Here is a 23,350-nt window from a genome sequence, read left to right on the forward strand (position 1 = left end):
TATTGACTTCTTTCTACTTTCTCTTATCTTTTCTCGAGAAAGGACTATTGAAATCTCTCAGCTACAATTGTAGGTTTGTCTTTCTCCTTTCAGTTTTATCAGTTCTTTTCTTTGATTTTTTGGCGCTCTCATTATTTGCAAACACATTTGGGACTTTTACAGCCTTTGATATATTGATCCCTTTTTCAATATAATTTTTCAAGATCTTGTTCTGAAGCTTACAGATGCTCCTTGGCTTACAGTTATGTCCTGATAAACCCATGGCAAGTTGAAAATATTAAGTTGAAGGTGTGTTCTGATATATGATATTTTCAATCTGCTGTGAGTTTATCCTATTGTAAGTTGAGGAGCTCCCTGAATGTGTATCCCTTTTGCACTATTGTAAAGTCGAAAACTTGTATGTCAAATCATCTTAAGTGAGGGACTGTCTTAAGTGAGGGACTAATACTTGGTGTTAATCATTCTTTTTATAAAAAATCAGTGTTTGCATTGTGATATCTTTTCACATGCTTTACTTATGACCTCTCTGTTTTCCTATGTAAAGTAGGATTTTTTTAGCTTGCATGTATTAATAGTTGGGTATGCTTTTTAGATTCACTCTGTCAACTTCTGCTTTTTAAGTGTTTAGACCATTTCTATTTAATACTGTTTTCCATATAGAAAACATGTGTTTAAATAGATTGGCTGTTTTCTATTTGTCCCTTCTGTTCTTAGGTCCTTTTCTGCCTTCTTTTGAATTACATTATATAATTCCATAGTACCTCCACTGCTGGTTAATTATACTCTTTACATTTTTTTTTTTTCATCAATTCCGCTAATGCAGGGGTCAGCAATCTGTATCCCTAAGCCGAATCTGGCCCACCACCTGTTGTCAATAGAGTTTTATTGGAACACAGGGTGCTCAATCCTTTATATCTTGTCTGTGGCTTCTTTTGTTCTGCAGCAGCCGAGTTGAGTAGCTGTGACAGAGACCATATGGCCCACCAAGCCTAAAATACTACTGTTTGGCCTGTTGCAGAAAATATTTGGAAATCCCTGTTCTAGTTTATATAATATGCATCTGATCAGAGTATCTTCAAACAATATCATAGCACTTTATAATGTAATATATACCTTAGAACAGTATATTTCTATTTTCTTCCTATTGTCATTTTTATATTTTATTTCTACATGCAGTCAGTTATTGTTATTCATAGTAGTTATATTCTGTAAAGTCACTGAGAACACTGAATTAGCTAATAGTGAACGATTGCTCCTAGTAGGACCTAGTGGAACCATTGTTCCTAGTGGGAGGATAGGTTCCTGCAAGCCTCTGGTCACATTTTCGTCAACCAATAAATACATAACCTTGTTTTATGTGTTTCTGTTTGAAGACACTTTATTTAATATATATAGTTGATTCATTAACATTGTACTCACAGCTAACAGAGCTATTACTTATACCTGAATGTTATTGAACACGTGTATTTACTCTATAAGGGACATCATAAACTTTTTGCACTTGAGAACACTAGACTGCTTCAGCACTGTGCTTGGGAGCCATTTTAAACAGAAGAGTCACTAACAAAAGATGAAAAAAATGCAGAAAACATGGCACTAGATAGACTGTGAAAAGGACTCTTATTTACACTATAAGAGCTGGAACAAGAAGGCAGAGCTATAACAAGACTTTGACTTGAAATATGTAGTACGATAGAAAAGCTGTGTTTGCCTCTGAGCTGTGCCATGACAACATTTGAAATAATACATTGTTTTAAATTTTTTTCACTCCCAGCCTAATATTGGAAGTAAGTTGAAGGGGTGTGAACCAAGCTCCTTGTCAGATATTTCCACGATTCAGTAATTTTTGATGAAATAGTTATAATCAAATGAACAAACTCATAACATGTATTTTGACAAATGCAGGCTTTATTGCTATGTTTGTGTCTATTTTTTCCCAACAAAATCTTAACCAGTCTGCTTTTGAACAGCCCACAAGATTTTCTGATTACTCTTATCATTGAGCATTTCCTGGTTAGCTTTTTTAAAAATTATAGGCAAAAGTTCAAAGCTTGTTTTGTCATATTTATGGAAAAAGAAAAAAACCTAGTTTTAAAAAATCTTTTACAATAGGCCACATGTTACAAGGATCAGGATGTTTACAAACTCGATGCATGTAGTTGCAAGGTTATATGCATTTTAAATGTGGACTTGATTTGTAACAGTGGTTTTCAACCCAGACTGCACTGGAGAGTAACTAGGAGGTTAAACAGGTCCTTCCTAGACCAATTAAATCAGGTCCTTGGGGAGTGGGAGTCTGTTTAAGAGTTCTATCTATGATTCTAATGAGAGCCACAGTCTAGAGAACCTCTAGTCTAATGGAAATTTGATAAGCCTAAGGACCAGATAAGTAACAATCTGAAGATACATTTTTTTCAAATATTGAAATTGTATATTTTGTCCTGTGAGTGCCATCTTATTTTCCACATACTGAAAATATACTTTAAAAAAATTCTTAAAATTAAAAATTTCAGAGAGGTCTGCAGCTGATTATAGGTTAATGTGATAATTGCAAATTCTAGGTAGATTTTCAGTCTCCCTGGTGGCAGTTTGCAGAGAGCTAAATAGTGTTATACAATTATCCTACACCTGGGTGCCATTATCTGTTATGGCTTTGCTTCAGTTGAACAAATATTTATGGTGCACTACTCTTCAGTCACTGTGCTAGATAACTGTGGAAGCTCCCAAGATGAAACACAAATTCCCTGCCCCTGTGATTTATGCTCTAGAAAAGAAGATGAGCAAATGTCAAATTGCCCTAATATAAGGTAGATGTAAGTCCTGAAATATAGGTACAATATGATAAAATGACTCAGGAAGGAGAGCTGTCACCTTGTTGGAAATATGAAATCATATTTTCAATCCTACTTTTTGCTTGCCATCACCAACTGTAGTACTTCACCTGGAGAAATAAGCTTTTGCTGGTACAATGCCATGCTACTACTTTGATAGCTTGTAGCATGGATAAAGCAAGATACCTTTAACATCCTCACTAGTCTGTGAGACAGCAGATACTGGTCTCTTTATGCACATATAGAGTCTGCTTTCTTTTGCATGGTCAGATAAAAAGTTTTGTGATTCTGCTTCCTAGTGGTGCTCTAAATTTTATTTGTGTTAGAATTAGTTATTCAAGAAATTCGTGATAATCTCTGCCCTCTTCACTCTGCAGCAGTTAACTGGACAGACGTGTAGTTGCCAGCAATGAGCAGGTGACAGAAATATGTGATTGCTTATGTATAAGGTATTATTGCAAGATTACTTACAAAATAATGCTGATGAATCTCTGATCTCTGGTCCAGATTCCTTTCCTAAGCTTCAGACATGCCATGTTCTATCTTTTAAGTAGCCTTGAACACCCTTTCATTGCCACATCCTCTGCTTAGACCTCCAGCAAGTTTTTTTCTGTATGGATGTTGGCATCCTATCCAACACATTGTATTTTAACATTCATAATGCTCATCGTAATTGTCTCTTTTCTTGACTGTATCCACTATAAAACTAAGCTTTATGATGCCAGATATCATGGCCACAGTAGGTGCTCAGTGAATATTCTTTGGTTGAATAAATAAAGGAAGGAATTAATATGAAGCAGTATAGTGTTATAGTTAAAACCATTAGTTTTGGGATTAAACTGGAGTTCATTTCTACCACTTATTAGTTGTGTAATCTTGATTCCTTGTCTGAAAAATGAGGTTAAAAATAGCACTCATCTCTCATCATTGTGTGTGTATATTAAATGATATGTTTCTGAAATGCTTAGCCCAATACTTAGCAAATAGTAATCACACAGTATATGCTAGCTAATCAATATTATTATGTATTAATCTGATCTTAGTGGTTTCCAAACTCAAAAGAAAACTTGAGCTATTACACTTCGAGGTCCCTCTCTGTTGAAGATTTATTAGAATTAGCCAGTGGTAATCTAGAAATGACTGAAAACTACTATCAATTAAGTTTATGTTAATTTTTTGATTTGTGCTTTATAGAATATATACATATGTCAGAATCTGTTTTCTCTGTAGAAGACAGCTGATTCCTTCCTTGATCTGAATAGGTACTCACAGTTTTCTATTAGCTTTACTAATTCTCCTTTTATTGGTACAGAAAATTAGAGGTTAATGGTATATCAATTCTGTGATTTATTTTATCTTCTGTTCTTGGGCTGCATGTGAAAACCTGTGACTTCTATATTAGAATATTTTGGTATAATATATTCCTAAGGGCATAATGTGCTGCCTTTTTTTTTTTTTTTTTTTTTGAGACGGAGTCTCGCTCTGTCGCCAGGCTGGAATGCAGTGGCGCGATCTCGGCTCACTGCAACTTCCGATTCACTGGTTCAAGGGATTCTCCTGCGTCAGCCTCCCGAGTAGCTGGGATTATAGGCATGCACCACCACACCCAGCTAATATTTGTAGTTTTAGTAGAGACAGGGTTTCACCATGTTGGCCAGGATGGTCTTGATCTCCTGACCTCATGATCTGCCAGCCTTGGCCTCCCAAAGTGCTGGGATTACAGGTGTGATTGGCCACCGTGCTTGGCCAATATGCTTCTTTAGATTAATGGTGATTGCATATGTGACTTAAGAATCTTATAATTTTGAGGTCAACTGATTTAACTAGTCAGTTAATTACCATTGTTGAGCAGTGAGTAAGTAAGCATGCTTTTCTGTATTTCTGTACCCTTAGGCTGTTATTTGAGATATTCTTGCATTGTATACACATGCCCAAGAATTAAACTGTTGGAAAGAGCCTATAGAATCAACTCTAAAGGGATAGGAACAGTTAAGTGACATTGTATAAGATCTTTTGATATCACAAGAGGTACAGGAAAACTAACCAAGAGTGCATAAATATCTCCATTAGAAAAAAAGATTAAAAATATTTAGCAACAATTATCTTAAGAAACGGGTAAGTCCAAATATAAATAAAATTAAAATCTTTAAAAAATTTTTTAAAGACCTTGTAAAATGAATGTGTCTTCTTATGTTCCTGAAAAAGGAAGACTGATATGTGTAATTTTTACTTCTCCAGTTAAATTTCTTTCCATTAAAGATTTTTATTGGTATTCTTTTTACTCTGACAATGTTAAAGTTTATCTGGAGGAAAAATAGTCAAGAGCATTAATTTAAAAATCTGAAAAATAAGAGAGAAAGAGAAGAAAAACCTACAATAACTGAAGTTATATACTATCTGAACATAGATAAGCACAAGGTACTTTTAGGTATGCCAAAGGAGTCTTGAGAAATTAAAAGGAATCATTTTTCAAAAAAAAACAGAGCTTAAAAAACTAGTTTTAAGCAGTTGAAGGAACATTAACATAGACCTTCACTTAATACCTGACACTGGTTGGGCGCATTGGCCCATGTCTGTGATCCTAGCACTTTGGGAGGCTGAGGTGGGTGGATCACCTGAGGTCAGGAGTTTGAGACCAGCCTGGCCAACATGGCAAAAGCCTGTCTCTACTAAAAATACAAAAACTAGCCAGGTGTGGTGGCAGGTGCTTATAATCCCAGCTACTCGGGAGGCTGAGGCAGGAGAATCGCTTGAACTCTGGGTGGGGAGGGAGGTGGGTGGGGGTGGGTGGTGGCAGAGGTTGCAGTGAGCTGAGATTGTGCCACTTCACTGCAGCCTGAGGGAAAGAGCAAAACTCTGTCTCAAAAGAAAAATATGACACCAAGGTAAATTTCAGTGATTAAAGGTGAAATGTGGAAACTCAAAAGAAAATTTACATATAATGGAATTGACTATCAAACCTCTGGACAGCAGGCAGCTCGCTTTCAGATCAATAAAAGAAAACATGAAAAGATCAGTTTAGAGATTTTATTTAAAATTATAACGTATACATATGTAAAAGTAAAAGCAACAAGATTGGGAAAATGTTACGGCAAGTATTATATAGGTTAATGTCTTCTTTCTACATAGAGCTCATGTATTGGTAAGAAAAACTGATCTCAACACTTGGTCAAATGATATGAGAGTTATGTTTTACAAAAAGATTAGTAAACAAGCGTGCAGGAAGATGTTCAAAACAGTTTTAAAATATAGTTTAGGTATCGTGTTAAGTTGGGGGAAAATGAAATTGGCGTTCACAGTATGGGGGAGAGCATGGTAAAATTTCATAGAAATAGAGAACAATCAGTGATTCAAGGCTTATAATTTAAAAACTAGATTAAATTCTAACAAGAATATCACAAAACGTATACACTGAGGTTTTTGTCCCAAGAAAATATCTCTAACAGATCATTTATAGTTGAGCTTTGCTTAAAACTTGGATATGACCAAAAGCGCTCACTCTTTGAATTTCATCCAGTTTCATTACACACCTCAAGGGTGGAGTAGGGTGGAGTTTCTTTTATTGTTGTTGTTGTTGTTGTTAGCATAAGCCAAAACTTAGCTTCCTTTTTTCAAAGCTTTGAAACCCTTCCAACATTTATGATACATTGATTGATGCTGTCTTATTCATCTTTTATCCTCAGAGATGTCTTACATTTAGTAGACATTTGGTAAAGAACACATACCTGCTCTTCTAAAAACATGATACTGGAAATACAGTTTTATTGATGAGATGATTTATAGTTATTAGAGCTGAAAAGAGATAGAAATGAGCAGATAAGCATCAGTATTCTTTCCCATCTTGTTTCATATATCCAGTGCCTTAGTTATGCCCAAGCTGATCCCACTAGCTTAGATTGTCAGATAATTAGTTTGTAGAGCTTGTTTTTCCTGGGATTGTGCAAAAGGCCAGGGGTTCTTCTAGAATGCTCTGAAATTTTTAAAGTTATTTATTTCCTGAACTTTTTCCTTATTCCACTTAAGAATGTGGATTAGGACTTTGGACTATTTTACTGGCAAATGTTATAGTCTCAGTATCTGATTTTAATATATAAGATCAAGTTAAATTGTTTTCATCTGATGAGATTTTGACCTCCCGGGGACATTTGGCAATGTCTGGAGACGTTTTTGGATGCACAACTGGAGCAGGGGGGCTTCCAGCATCTAGTGGATAGAGGGCAAGGAAGTTGCTATGATGCCCCATACAACAAAGCATTATCTGGCCCAAAATGTTAATAATGCTGAGGTTGAAAACCCCTGGGTTAAACTGATGGAGTAATAGCATTTCTGAAGTTTGGAGAAATCTACAATGTCTCTCTTTTAGTACTATTGTAGGGGCTTAGTAAAATAGGGAATATGACTATCTCCTAGATTAAAATCTTACAAATATGAATTGCAGCTTGAGGTCTTAAACAGGATTTCTAGTTTTGCCTGGGCATTTTTGTTTTTGTTTTTTGAGACAGGATCTTGCTCTGTCACCCAGGCTGGGGTGCAATGGCATGATCACGGCTCACTGCAGCCTTCACCTCCTGGGCTCAATTGATCCTCCCACCTCACCCTCCCTAAGTAGCTGGACCACAGACTCCGGCCACCATGCTCGGCTAATTTTTTTATTTTTTGTACAGATGGGGTTTCACCATGTTGCCCAGGCTGGTCTTGAACTCTCGGGCTCAAGCGTTCCCTCCACCTTGGCTTCCCAGAGTGCTGGGATTACATGTGTGAGGCACCACACCTGACCCATTTTTGTTTAACAGTGCACAGTTTTTATTGTGAGTATGGATATAGTTAACGTGAATTTTTAACCTATATATATAAAAAGTTCCTATATCTTCATATTGTTTTATAAAGCAAAATTAACAACAAACAAGATCTCTGCCTTCTAGAGGTTTATAAGCTGAAGGGAATGTGTTTTTACTGATTAAACCCGAAGAACTAATGGTACTGGGAATCAGGAGAATGCAGAAGTCAGACAAATCTGAGCAGCAGGTAGAACTGGAATTGAGCCAAACAGAAATTTCCTGATCAGATCACAGCTGGGAGGCCACTTACGCCTGATTACAAGGGAGAAAATTGATATTGAGGGAGTAGGCCAGAAGCCTCGCCCATCTTACAGTGATTGTTCATGCTTGGATTTTCAACCTTGAAATTACATTAACTCTGTTACTGGTGTAGTATGTTTAAAAAAAAAAAAAAAAAAAGAATCCAAGGAAGAGATAACAGAGTATATTATGCCATAGCAGAGTTTTGCAATCAAGGAGAGACACCTGGGTTGTAGTTGCTATTCTGCCACTGATGATAGGCCCTTTTCAAGTTACTTCTGACCCTCAGTTTTCTCAGGTGTGAAACTAGTGTCATAAAGTCCACCTCCATAGAAGAATGGTGGTTAAATGTAAAGCCCCAGGTAGTGTCTGGCACATACTTAGTGCTCAAAAGTAGTTAATACTCATGATTTCAAAATCTGTTTAGATATGGAAAGATCACTGGTCTTGTAGTGATCTTAAAGTCCTAAAGCCTTCATTAGGTAGCCTGCCAACATGCTTACATTGGTTTGCTCTTGCCTTTTGATTTTAGCATTTAACGTATAAAAAAACTATAAAAAACGGAGATAAAGTGTTTATCTTATTAAAGGGCCTGGATTACTTGTTTTAAGAGTTTTGAGGAAATTAAGAGTCTGTAGCAAGTGCTTTGCACAATTTCTGATGCATATTGACTGCACTCAGTAGCGCTTCTCCACCTTTTTGCTTTCATATGCTAAGAAGCTTAGAAGATACCACTATAATGCTCCTGCTACTGTGTTAATTTGTTGAATGAACATAGTAGATATAATTGGAGTGAGAAAGGAATTGGCAGACAGCAATTCATTTTAAGTTATAATGCTGTTTACAGAAATTGGAATAATTCTTACAAAAGCAGATTGTCTGCTTTTAGCTGATTTAAAACATTTGGTTTTAATTTTGACGATTTACGTGACACTAGACCTGAAGGTTGTTTGCTTATGTAGCCTAATTGAGGAGTTATTTTAGTCTGTTCTTTAACTGCATCGTCTCTGTAGATACGGATTGGGTATAATTTTCAGGTTATGCCAAAGTAGACTGAAAACCCCAGCTGTATCTTTTGTTGTCAAAAAAAACCCAGTTGTCGTTCTATGTTTTTTTTTTCTATCCATTCTTTCTACTACAGATGTGTTGCAGCAGCTTAGTGACATCCTGCTCTTTATTCTACCCCTACTTTTTTTGTCTAGGCAAAATCAATGTCAGGCAGCCATTACTAATCTGAAAGCTCAAACTGGAAGAAGAAATTTTTTTTTAATTCTACTGTTCATCATAAGACCTTGGCTATAATAGAAGAGCCTAGATCTTTAATTCGGAAAGTTTGAATTAAAGATAATCAGAACTAATAACAAAACAAGAAAAAATGAGAATGAAAAAAGATAGCTTTGGTTGGTATCAGAAAGGCAGGTGTTAAATAAAGCAGCTCCTCTGGTATTTCTTTTTTTTTTTCTTTTCTTTTTTTTTCTTTTTTTTTTTTTTTGAGATGGAGTTTTGCTTTCACCCAGGCTGGAGTGCAGTGGTGCAATTTCGGCTCGCTGTAACCTCCACCTCCCAGGTTCAAGTGATTCTCCTGCCCCAGCCTCCCAAGTAGCTGGGATTACAGGTGCCCGCCACCATGCCTAGCTAATTTTTTGTATCTTTACTAGAGATGGCGTTTCAGCATATTGGCCAGGCTGGTCTCAAACTCCTGTCCTCAGGCGATCCATCTGCCTCAGCCTCCCAAAGTGCTGGGATTACAGGCGTGAGCCACCACACCTGGCCTCTTATGATATTTCATATCCAAAAAATTCTGGGTTCAGGTTAATGATGAAAGTTAATAAATTCAAGTCCATGTTGAGTAATTTTCTGATTGACTCAGCTATCGTCCTTATGTCTGTATTTAGAAACAGAATCATTGAGCTGCTTCTCTCCAATTAAATATTTTCCTAAAATTGGTGTTAATATTAGATTTCTGTGTAATTTATTAGTGCTAAGTTAGTTGCTCAATAGTCAACACTTCTTTTTTTTTTTTTTTTTTTTTTTTAGTAAGTACCTGTTAAGTACAAAGTGCTTGGGGATTCAGGAGGAACATGAAAAGAGAATATTCTTTTCCTCATGGAGCTTATTTACTATGATCGAGTTTATGTTTAAAAAGACTTGTGAAGATTTATTTGGCATCAAATTTTAAAATGACGTTGGTATTCAGTGTCACAAATGCATTTGAAGAAACTTGTGTTGCTGATTTTTAAAATGACGTTGGTATTCAGTGTCTCAAATGCATTTGAAGAAACTTGTGATGCTGATAATATTCTGTATCTTGACCTGAGTGGTGGTTATGTGGGTTGTGTGTATGTTTATGAAGCTATCAAGCTTCTAATTAAGATTAGTGCATTTATTATATATCAAGTACATTTTAAAAGTAAATGTATGTTAAACTTCTATCGTTTCCCATTGCATTTAGAATAAAACCTTCATTCTTCTTTTTAAGAAAGTACATACTGGCTGGGCACGGCAGCTCACACCTGTAATCTCAGTGATGTAGGATTTTTCTTGACCTCTTCATCGGACTTGGGACGGGGTACCCTGTTTACTCAGTCCGCCACACTCAACCTCTTTTGGGAGGGAACATGTGAGCAAACGAGTGCAGGATCTGGCTAGCCGCCTTGAGTGATGGCAGGAGCAGACTTCATACCTGTGGGGCCCTTCAACCTAAGGGCCCCACAGCGGCACTTAGGTTGTGGTGCCTGAAACCCCCCAGAGGCCCCAGAAGATATAATACTCTCTTAGGTCTGCCATCCATGGACAGCAGCGTGTTATCAGCTCAGTGGGCGCCTTGCCTCATCGTGTGGGGTGGCTGCCCTCCACCAGCAAGGGGAAAGGGCCTATGCAACAGCCTTTTTTGGGGTACTGGCACTTGTTGGGTCTCCAGTGCTTGTCTGGCATCTAAGAACAATGAGGTCCCCCAGACACTTGAAGGATGGTGAAGGTGGTAAGTGATGGGAAATGGCTCTCAGCAGAGTGGGATGTGGGAGAGGGGACAGGACAGGCAGGTAATCTTCTCCTGAGGTCCAGCGGCTCTTCCCGGTAGTCAGGCCATCCTCTGAAGTCCAGCTGTCCCTCCAATGTCAAGTCACCTCTCTCCAGTCAAGCTGCTTCTCTCTCTCTACTGGCTGAGTCTGGGGTCTTTATAGGCAGAGGACAGGGGTTGGGCCATGGGGCCGGCCGTAGGTAGTTTTGGAAAAGGCAACATTCGATTGGTAAAAAGACATTTAGAAAGAACCAATCAGGAGAGAGCAGGCAAACAGGGATAGAAGTTCTCACTTTGGGCAACGGGTTTCAGGCTTTTCATCTTGAAGGTGGGGTTTCGCCAGGACCCCCCCCCGTCTGCCTAGTATTTCTCTGCCTTCTGTCTCTATCATCAGCACTTGGGGAGGCTTGAGGCAGAATGATTGCTTGAGTTCAGGAGGTGGAGACCAGCCTGGGCAATATGGTGAGACTGTGTCTAAAAAAAAAATTTTAAAGTTCATAGTGATAAATTATTCATTCAGATAATGTTAAATTCAGAAACCATTGTTAAAGTGCAAAAATTATGTTTGACCAAGTGAAATAACTTGGAAGCTTCCTACCTTGCCTGACATTTTACTGACAGCATTGTAACGACATGAACTTGAAACAGTTCACCTTAAATTACTTTCAAAATAAGTGTTGCTTAAAATAATTTTGTTTGCAACTATTGGAACCTTTTACTTAAAAATGTTAAGTAATGCTGTAAAAAATAACGTCTAAAATGGTTATAGAAAGATTATTTTTTAAAATTATTGAAGTCATCTTTAATACAAAAGCAAAGAATGAAGTGAGCAGAGTGCATGAGGGTGGAAATTTAATAACTGATGTTCTGTTGCATTCCCATATGGACTGGGAAAATACTTCATTTTGCACAGTCAAGAGGGGTCATCGGCACAGTTTGTAGTAAGCAAATCCAGAAAAGCTCGGGGGATGGGGGAGCAGTTGGAAAGAGGCCAAATTAAAGGGCCATTTTGCTTCTACCATGCTGTATCATTAGTTATTTCTTTAATTTCCTCTTTCTTTTAATCAAGGATGAGGTAGGCCAGGTAAGGAATTATGGACTTGTCTAGTTTTCAAAAGGTTGCCAACTTCTTCCACATTTCCCAGCCTCTTTATTCTCTTGACTCTTTTATTCCCTAAAGCAGGATTTCTCAGCTTCAGCACTATTGACATTTTGGGTGGGATAATTCTTGTGGGGGCTGCCCTCTGTGTTCTACAGTGCTCTACCCACTGAATGCCACTAGCTCAAGTTGTGAAAACCAAAGATGTCTCAGGACATTGTCATATAGCTTCTGTGGGCAAAATCATCTCAGCTGAGGATCATTGCCCTAGAGGAATAAACTAAATAATAGCCAGTGACAATTCTTGACAATTACTTAAACATGTCATCACCTCTGCTGCTTTTCTGAACTTCTTCCCTCTCAGGAGAATAGAATGTTTAGAAGGGATATATATACACCATTTTATTGGGCAAGAATTGTATTTTGAAGAATATAGAGACAACAGCATTAGTACAGGTTTCTGCCCCCGCCCCTTTTGACTCTGTGAGCATAGCAGAGTCACAAATGTAATTAAGGGCCAGGAAAGGTGACTCGTGCCTATAATCTCAGCACTTTGGGAGGCTGAGGCTAAAGGATTGCTTGAGCCCAGGAGTTTGAGGTTGCAGTGAGCAATGATCAAGCCACTACATTGTGGGCAACAGAGGGAGACCCCCACTCAAAAAAAAAATGTAATCCAGAATTGGTTTTAATTAGTTTGCCAAAATATTTTCTCCTTTTCAAATTATACAACTGAAAGAAAAAAAAAAGGCTCTTCTCCTTTGTTCTTTGTTCTCCTGAAGTCTGATTTAGAACAAGAAGCTATAATCTTAAAAGCTCTCTTAGGTTTCACTGCTGTCAAATCATTTTGAGAAATTTTACATATATACTTTGGAATATAAAGTATTTTTGTTTATGGTTTTTTGATATGTTGTTCAGGACTTACTAAAGGTCTCCACATAATGAAAATCATTCTGAGGAGTAATTGGATTTGGAGTTTTAAAGATGATCAATCCATTAAAAATAAGCAAAAATATGAATTCCTAATTTACAGAAAAGAAAATACAGATTCACTTAAGCATGTGAAAAATGTTCAACTTCTTGTAATAAAAGAAATGCAAATTAAAACTACAAAAATACCATTTTTCATCTAAAGTCAACAAGTTTGATAATACACTATAAAAACGTGGCAAAACAAGTACATACTCAATATATTACTTGCAGAAGTATAAATTGGTTTGACCGCCATAAAGAGCAATTTGGCAGTATCTATAAATTTCAAATATGCGTTTTCTTTGAGCCAGCAAATCTCCTAGAAAGTTATCTCATATTCATACTCAAAAAGTGGGAAAAGATATGTACATAGGATTACTCATTGGGTATTGCTCATACTCACAAGAGATTGGAATAGCTAAGGTGTATTTAGCTTATCACGAGTTCTAATCTGTTTTATTTCTATTTTTCTGGATAAATAATAGTTATACATATTTATGAGGTACATGTGATATTTTGATACAAGCATACAATGCATAATGATCAAATGAGGGTAATTGGGATATCCATCACCTTAAATATTTATCATTTCTTTGTGTTAGGAACAGTCCAATTCTACTCTTCTAGTTATTTTGAAATATACAATAAATTGTTGTTAACTGTAGTCTACCTATCATGCTACCAAACACTGGATCTTATTTTTTCTATCTAACTGTAGTTTTGTAATCATTAACCAACCCTTTTATTCCCCCCACCCACTACCCTTCAGAGCCTCTGGTAGTCATCATTCTACTCTCTATCTCCATGAGGTCATTTTTTTTTTTAATTTTTCACATACAAGTGAGAACATGCAATACTTGTCTTTCTGTGCCTGGCTTATTTCACCAACCGAAATGTTATTCTCTACTTCTGTCCATGTTGTTGCAAATTATAGGATTTCATTCTTTTTATGGCTGAATAATATTCCACCATGTATGTGTATCACATTTTCTGTATCCATTTTTCCATTGATGGACACTTAGGTTGATTCCCTGTTGTGGCTATTGTGAATTTTGCTGCAGTAACCATGGGATCGCGGATATCTTTTTGATATCTTGATTTCTTTCGGGTAGATACCCCGTAGCGAGATTGCTGGATCCTGTGGTGGTTTTATTTTTGGCAACCTCCGTGCTGTTTTTCATAGTGACTGTACTGATTTACATTCCCACCAATAGTGTATAAGCATTCCCCTTTCTTTGCATCCTCACCAACATCTTTAATTTTTTGTCTTTTTGATAAAAGCCATTTTGAGATGAGATGATATCTCATTGTGGTTTTGATTTGCATTTCTCTGATGATTAGTGATGTTGAGTATCTTTTCATATACCAATCGGGCATTTGTATGTCTTCTTTTGAGAAATGTATTATTTAGATCTTTTGCTTATTTTTTAATTGGATTTTCTTTTTTTGTTGTTGTTGAGTCATTTGAGCTCCTTATATATTCTGGTTATTAACCCCTTGTCAGTTGAATAGTTTGCAAATATTTTCTCCCATTCTGTAGGTTGTCACTTCACTTGTTAATTATTTCCTTGCAGAAGCTTGTGTGTGTGTGTGCGTGTGTGTGTGTGTGTGTATTTTAGTAGAGGTGGGGTTTCACCATGTTGACCAGGCTAGTCTCGAACTCCTGAGCTCAGGCAGTCCACTACCTTGGCCTCCCAGAGTGCTAGGATTATCAGTGTGAGTCACTGTGCCCGACTTTTTAGCTTGATGTAACCCCCTTTGTCCATTTTTGTTTTGGCTACCTGTGCTTTTCAGGTCTTACTCAAGGAGTCTTTGCCCAGACTAATGTCCTGGAGTGTTTCCCCATTGTTTTCTTCTAGAATATGAGGATGGTTCAGCATACGCAAATCATTAAACATAATATGTCACGTCAACAGAGTGAAGACCAAAACCCATATGGTCATATCAATAGATGCCAAAAAAACATTCAGTAAAATTCAACACAATGAAAACTTCGTGATAAAAACTGTCAACAAACTAGGTATAGAAGGAACATACCTCAAGACAGTAAGGGCCATATATGACAGACATGCAGCTGGTATACTGAATGGGAAAAAACTGAAAGCCTTTCCTCTAAGATCTGAAACAAGACAAGGATACCCACTTTCACAACTTTTGTTCAGCATAATACTGGAAGTCTTAAGTAGAGCAATTAGACAAGAGAAAGAAATAGATGGTATCCAAATTGGAAAGGAAGATGTCAAATTATCCTTTTTTGCAGACGATATGATCTTCTATTTAGAAAAACCTAAAGACTCTGCCAAAAAACCATTAGAACTGATAAATGAATTAAGTAAAGATGTAGGATACAAAATCAACATACAGAAATCAGTAGCATTTCTATATGCCAACAGTGAACAATCTGGAATAGAAACCAAGAAAATTATCCCATTTACAATAGCTATAAATAAAATAAAATACCTAGGAATAAGCTTAACCAAAGAAGTGAAAGATCTCTACAATGAAAACTATAAAACATTGATGAAAAAAATTGAAAATGACACTAAGTTCTTTGTATATATATATTAACATATTCTCATGATAATTTTATGAAGTAGGCAACTAGGCACTATTTTACAGATGGAAAAACTGAGGTTAAGTAACTTGGTTGATTGTATACTTAGATGGGACTGGTGAAAGAAAACTATACATCTGTTTTAAAAAAAAAAATAAGAACTTTGTTAATGGAATGATCTCTAAAATATATTGGTAAGTGAAAAAAAGAGCAAGCTGCAGAACAGTGTTTATAGTGTGCTGCCATTTGTGTAAAATGAAGGAAAGATACATTCATGTGTATTTGGTATGTAAAATATTTTCAGAAGGATTCTGAGAAAACTGGCAACACTGTTGACTACAGGACAGTTAATGAGGCAGCTAGGGCATGGGTGTGCCGTCTACTCTTTTTTGCCTTTTGAACTTTGAATAATTGCCTATTCAAAAATAAATAAAATTATATTTTAAAAGAGTACATATTATATCTGAAAGTATAAAGTAAATATCCATGAGTCTATATTGATATATATAAATGTTGTGAATAAATAAGTGGGGGAAAATAGATAAATCTCCCATTTGGAAGATTTTCAAATAATTTATGTAGATACTCCACCTTCAAGGAAAGGAAACAAACAAACCTTTCCACTTCTTAAGTGCTCTGCTCATAATGACTTACTTCCAAAGAGTATGTATAGAAAAGGGTGGGGGGAGAGTAGTTTTGCAGTGGAGAAACCTGACAAACACTACCTCAACCAACATCAGTGGTGATGTCATGTTGACAGTAGGTGCCCTTGGTAGAGTGTAATGAGAATGGCACTTTACCTCTGTGGTCTGCCTCCCCAAAACCCATTACCCTAGTAATAATGAAAAGAACATCAGACAAATTCCAGTAGAAAGGCATCCTGCAATATACCTGACCAGAACTTCCCAAAACAGCCAAGATTGTTAAAATCCAGCAAAGTCTGAGAAACTAACCCAGCCCAAAAGGGGCCTATGGGGACATAACAGTTAAAGGTGATGTGGTATGGATGGGATTCTTAAACAGAAAAAGGGTATTAGGTAAAAACTAAGGAAATCTGAATAAACTATGAGCCTTAGTTAATGATAATGTGTGGATATTGTGTTATTAATTGTAATATAGCATGTAACTAATGTACAATGTTAATAATAGGGAAAACTGGGTATGGGGTAGTATACAGGAACTCTGTACTATTTATTGTCTACATTTTCTATAAATTTTAAACTATTTTTAAAAATAGATTATTTTTAAAGAGTATATATAATACATACATTGAATAATATTTTAAAAGTAAATTTAAAATTCAGGTGTTCGCCGCCTATTCCTCAGGAGCTTAACCATAAACCTGAAATGATAGCCTAAGCATCCTTTGTTTTAAGCTCTACAGGTGATTCTGATATGTGGCCAGAATTAAGACATTGTTTAGAGATCCACTCCTGCGTCAAAACCTATTTTCTGAATTTTTCAAAATCAGGAACAGTAAATCCTTGTATATTGAATTCATTAACAGTTTGGTTTTTGTTTGTTCTGTATAATTCTTCATAATGAATGTGTGCTCATTATGAATGAGGGGTGTATTTCTTTTTAGGTGTATATCTTTAATATACACGTCTCAAGAATTCTCATGTTTTTAGTTTAGACCCTTACATAATTTTTTTTTTTTTTTTTTTTTGAGACAGAGTCACGCTTTGTCGCCCAGGCTGGAGTGCGGTGGTGCCATCTCAGCTCACTACAACCTCCGCCTCCCGGGTTCACGCCGTTCTCCTGCCTCAGTCTCCCGAGTAGCTGGGACTACAGGCGCCCGCCACCACGCCCGGCTAAATTTTTGTATATTTTTTAGTAGAGATGGGGTTTCACCGTGTTAGTCAGGATGGTCTTGATCTCCTGACCTCGTGATCTTCCCGCCTCGGCCTCCCAAAGTGCTGCGATTACAGGCGTGAGCCACTGTACCCGGCCTGACTCTTACGTAGTTTCTAAATACCCTACCAAACATACCTATAAATCATAATCACGAATAGCAGAAATCTTTTTCACAGGCTGGCTATTACATTTTTTTTTTCCTTTATGAACTCTAATTTGTCTGTCATATAGATGAGTATAGTATGAAAACATGCTGAAATGACTTTATTCTTTATCATTACCAACAGCTTTCTAGCCTCTAATATACATATGTCTATTTTTAATGTTTTGTAATATCTCACTGTAATTTCTTTACAAGCTTTTAAGTCTCTTAATACCAACTTCATGTTGATATTATTTTTCATTAGGCCATGTATTTATTAAGAAGGTTATATTTATTTTTTCCAAGTCATACATTAATTATTTTAATGTTGTTTTCCTTCTCTTGGTGTGTTTATTATTTAGGTCTTCAGTTACCATTATTCAGAACTCCTGGTTTGGTCAAAACAGTATTGATGAGCCATATGATTTATTGATGATAGTTTCTGGAGAGAAATTTCCTTGTCTCTTTCCATTTACTTGCTATAGTTTCTGGAGAGAAAGTTCCTTGTCTCTTTCCATTTACTTGCTGTAATTTCTGGAGAGAAATTTCCTTGTCTTTTTCCATTTACTTGCTATATAATTCAGACTCTGATACTTTTCTGACTGACAGGGTCACCCTTTCTTCAGCATCTTGCTCTCTGATCTCTTTCTGTTCCTGTTTCTCTACACAATGCTGTCAGCATTATCTTTTTAAAATACAGATTTAATCATGTTCTTGCCTTGCTCTGAAACCTTATGTCTCGTCTCCCTTTTAGGTATACATTAGTGATATAAATCACTGGTATTTATGGATCACAGTGCTGAGACTTTTACAGCCATCAAGTAATTTAATTTTGATAAGAACTCTATAAAGCCAGCCTATAACTCCTATTGTCCTCCATTTTATAAACAAGAAACTGATTTAGAGAAGTTAAGCAACTTTTCTAAGGTGCTATAGTTAGTAGGTGGCAAAGTTTGAACATAATAACAGGTTTCTTTGTTAGTATGGTGCCAGTGGGGTTCCCTGTGCTTTTCTGCCCTCTCTCTACCCAGCTTTCCCCCATCTCATTCTTTAGTCTCAAGGCTCCACTTACCGTCTTCCATTTACCTTGTAACTTCTCATTGATGATGCTTACACTTTCAACCTATGGAAACTCTGCTTCTCTTTTTTAGTTCTGCTCAAATATCATACTGAATCCCTCTACTCCACCGTCCCAGTTAACATTTTTTATTCCTCCTCCTTCTATAATTTTTTTATTTTAATTTTGTTATTTGCCTTATACTATATTTATTTGTGTTTATTTCTGTCTTCCTACTAGATTGTAAGTTCCTGGAAGATAAGGACTATTCTGTCTTTACAAACTGTGGGGCCAGTATCTTGCACTTACCAGACATGCAAGAAGTATGCCTTTTTGAAATCAGTTTTATTTATACAAATAGTAGAGTGAGTGAGTTTGTTTGTTTGTTTGTGACGGAGTCTCATTCTGTCACCCAGACTGGAGTGCAGTTGTGCAATCTTGGCTCACAGCAACCTCTGTCTCCCAGATTCAAGTGATTCTCATGCCTCAGCCTCCCAAGTTGCTGGGACTACAGGCATGCACCACCACACTTGGCTAATTTTTGTATTTTTATCAGAGACAGGGTTTCACCATGTTGTCCAGGCTGGTCTCAAACTCCTGACCTCAAATGATCTGCCTGCCTTGGCCTTCCAAAGTGCTGGGATTACAGGCATGAGCCAGTGCATCTGGCCTTAGAGTTTTAATGAGGATGGAATGTGGAGTCCTTTGTCCTTACAAATTTTTGTAACTAGGTTATGAAGATATTTTATTCTCCAACTTAATAATTTCATAAAATTTAGTAAAATTTTAATTTTAAAATTTAAATGAAAATTTAATTTTTTGGTTCTGTATTTTTACTTGTATCTTTTTAATTGAGAATTCTTACACTCTTAGATATATGTTAAAACATACTATGAGGTTTTACAAATACTGTTGGTGACTCAAAAGGAGAATTAGTATTACAAAAATTCTAAATATTTCTGTACTTTCCCATTATTTACCCTGGTTACAAAAACTATAAACTTGTAACTTTCTAATTAATCATTGTTTTTAATTTTTTTTTTAATTTAACTTTTAAAAAAAGATTCGAGAGGCCAGTTGTGGTGGCTCATGCCTCTAATCCCAGCACTTTGGGAGGCTGAGGTGGGGGAATCACTTGAGTCTAGAAGTTCAACACCAGCCTGGGCCACACAGCGAGACCCCTGTCTCTACAGAACATAAAAAATTAGCTGGGAGTGGTGACATGCACCTGTGGTCCCAGCTACTGGGGAGGCTGAGGTGGGAGGATCACGAGCCTGGGAGTTTGAGGCTGCACTGTTGAACTGTGATCACACCACTGTACTCATCCTAGGCAACAGAACAAGACCCTATCTCAAAAAAAGGTTTTGAGAACTCTTTAGAAATATATACAGGACTTTTCTAATGAGAAAATTAAGGTCAGAAAATGAGATGAAACTAGGTTAGTGTTTGCACCTAAAACACATCCCATAAGATCCAAGACTGATGGTAAAATTGGGCTACAAATTTGGCTGTGCTTTTTCCATTTGGCAAAGCAAACAGGAAAACATGTTAACTTACGTGAGCAAATTGTTCATGTTATAAAATCAACTAGATAAAGTTATTTTGTGGGTGGGTCTTCACAAAGAAGGGCTACAATATGAAATAGGTAAACAATATCAGCAGCAGCGTCTCTGTGACAAATGCATTTAGTTTAGTGAAACTGATTCATATTAGACCATTTGATGCAGGCAGGTGACATGGTGTCATTTATTAAAGGATATTCTATGAGGAGCCCAAATAAGTCAGTGAGCATTTATAATTCTGAGATCTACTGAAGAATTTTGAAATATTTAGAGCAGCATGTCCTAAGGTGCTGGAACGACTGCTTATCTTTCAGGCTAAGAGTGGAGTAGCAGTAAGTTTAAGATTATATTCTCCATCAGTAACTGAATATAGAAATCCTGTATTTGTAAGAGACATGTATTTTAAAATCATCAATGATTATTTATTTGTAAGTTTACTTTTCTATTTTTCTTGAACTTTAAAATTAACCAGGATGCTTGAGTACGTGGATCACCTTTTAGGTATCAATAGAATTGTTAGCAAATAGTGTTAGGTTAAAACACTATGTTTTAAATTCTTTGATAAAATTGAAACGTTTACTTATAAAAATAGAAAGCTGTGGTCATACTGATATAGGACTATTATCCCTCAGTTTCCAGAGTGTGGATTCTTTGGCATGTATGACAAAATTCTTCTCTTTCGCCATGACATGAACTCAGAAAACATTTTGCAGCTGATTACCTCAGCAGATGAAATACATGAAGGAGACCTAGTGGAAGTGGTTCTTTCAGGTAAGTAAGTGGCTTTTTAAAGTGATTGCCTTTTCCCCTCAAAGAGCCTAATTTTCTGTACTAAATGCTGCAATTCTATTATATTTAGTCTTTGTATTATTGTTACTTAATTTCTTTCATCTCTAATAATGGTCACCATATGATTTTTCCTTTCAGGCATGTTATATCACCATTAAGAAAGAAAAATACCTGGCAACGGTGGCTCACACCTGTAAGCCCAGCACTTTGGGAAGCTGAGGCGGGAGGATTGCTTATCTCAGGAGTTTGAGACCAGCCTGAGCAGCATACCTCGTCTCTACTAAAAATTTAAAAACAAAAAATTAGCCAGGCATGGTCACATGCAACTGTAGTCTTAGCTACTTGGGAGGATAAGGTGGGAGGATTGCCTGATCCTGGGAGGTTGAGGCTGCAGTGGGCCATGATCACACTACTGCACTTCCGCCTGGACAACAGAGCGAGACTCGTCTCTTTAAAAAAACAAAAGAAAGGCCTGGCGCGGTGGCTCACGCCTGTAATCCCAGCACTTTGGGAGGCCGAGGCGGGCGGATCACGAGGTCAGGAGATCGAGACCATCCTGGCTAACAAGATGAAACCCCGTCTGTACTAAAAATACAAAAAAAAATTGCTCAGGCGTGGTGGTGGGCGCCTAGTCCCAGCTACTTGGGAGGCTCAGGCAAGAGAATGGCGTGAACCTAGGAGGTGGAGCTTGCAGTGAGCCGAGATCACACCACTGCACTCCAGCCTGGGCGACAGAGTGAGACTCTGTCTCAAAAAAAAAAAAAGGAAAAAATCAGGATAGGAAAATAAACTGAATTACTTGAATGTTACTAAGCTTAGGAAATTATTTGGTCTGAAAGAAATATACTCTTCTCTGAGTCAAAGAAATAAAATAGTTACACTGAAATTCTGTTTTTTCCCCTTCCCCCGCCCCCATTTCTGTAAAGAGCATAAAAGAAGAAAATTGGGGTTTAGAAAAGAGAATCAGGAAAAAAAGAAGTAATGAAGATATGGAAGAGGAAATTACAATGCTGGTTATTTCTGTGGCTTTAAAATTAAAAATGCTCTTTCCCTTTTTGTCCCACTGGGCTTTTTTCTACCTTTCACTTTTTCCACCTCACCCATTCTTGCCATACGTTGTTTTTTAATTCCCACTATTTGCCATCTCATCCTGCAGCAATGTGGGCAAGATAATAAGGAGTGAAAAGGAAGAAAGAATGCCATAATAATGCACATAGTAGGTCTGCAGTACTTTTTGTTTGGCAAGTAGGAGAACTGATGGAAGAAAGGAAGCAAGCTGGCCAGCCATGGGTCAGAGCCCTGCTACCAAGTTCCCTTTTCTCAAATTCACCTTTGAGCCTTTTCTTGAGATCCTCTCTGTCCTTATTAGTCCCCACTCCTCTCATCTTATATTTCTGATTCTCTCATTCATCTCACTCCCTGCTACACTGATCATTCATCTTCTATACAACAACCCCAAACCATCTCTATATTTCCCAATCCTTGCCCTCCTCTTCATTCCTGACGAGTTTCACTCCCTGTCTCACCTGGAAGTCCTGCTCACATCTCTTCCTTCTCTACTCTGGAGTCCATCAGACTACTTGCAGGTTGAGGTGAGAGGAAGTTCCTTGGGTCTACTGTCCCGACGTTCACTAAGGGGAAAGGAGTTTCTTTCTCATATCCACTAGGACTGTGGAGAACAAACAGACAAGTATATCCTGGGATCCTAAATTAGGACTCAGTATCTTTTTCCACAGAAACGTTTCCGTAAATTGAAGTTAAGTTCCATAGTAGCTTTTACTTTAGTGTTCTATTTCCCACTGTGTAAGTTAAGCAGTTTTTAATTGGTTAAAGTAACCTAATGTCTATTTGTAATCTTGTCATTATGAGAAAATGCTGTTGGAATTCCAAATAACTAACCTACGACCTACTTCTGGAGCTCAAATGATTAGAAGTAAATGGACTTGCTAAACTAGAGTTTGAAATCACAATATTAAATAATTTACTTTTATGGTCCAGTGAAACTTTCAGAGAAAAAATGATTCTGTGTACTTTGACATAAGTGAATGTGTGAGCATTCTTAATCTCATCGCAGTACAAATACAACGTATATTGTAATACTTTTCTTTTTTAAAGCTTTAGCCACAGTAGAAGACTTCCAGATTCGTCCACATACTCTCTATGTACATTCTTACAAAGCTCCTACTTTCTGTGATTACTGTGGTGAGATGCTCTGGGGATTGGTACGTCAAGGACTGAAATGTGAAGGTGTGTGTTCTAAAATTTTTGTGGTCATTTGAAATAAGGTTCCACATTTGCATTTTTTATTATCAGTGAAAAAGCAAGATGACGAGCTGTTGACTAGGGTGGTAACGAGGATTTAGAATTGGAGAGATCAGGACTCTGATTTTATC

General features: G+C 37.0%; 1 protein-coding gene across 6 annotated transcripts in view; it reads left to right on the plus strand.

The window, feature by feature from the left end:
- PRKD3 (protein kinase D3) overlaps window positions 1–23,350 on the plus strand; it is a 74,324-nt gene that overhangs the window by 10,690 nt on the left and 40,284 nt on the right. For 5 of the 6 annotated variants that reach the window (XM_055108051.2, XM_055108050.2, XM_034952943.2 and 2 more), the window contains 2 exons: window positions 20,801–20,939; window positions 23,073–23,204. In XM_055108051.2, coding sequence (XP_054964026.1) covers window positions 20,825–20,939; window positions 23,073–23,204 — 247 coding nt within the window. In that variant the 5' untranslated portion in view covers window positions 20,801–20,824. Of the gene's footprint in view, window positions 1–20,800; window positions 20,940–21,095; window positions 21,151–23,072; window positions 23,205–23,350 lie in introns of those variants that run through there. The other variant, XM_034952946.2, reaches the window with a different exon arrangement.

This window comes from Pan paniscus, chromosome 12, assembly GCF_029289425.2.
Source record: "Pan paniscus chromosome 12, NHGRI_mPanPan1-v2.0_pri, whole genome shotgun sequence".
Lineage (NCBI taxonomy): Eukaryota > Metazoa > Chordata > Mammalia > Primates > Hominidae > Pan > Pan paniscus.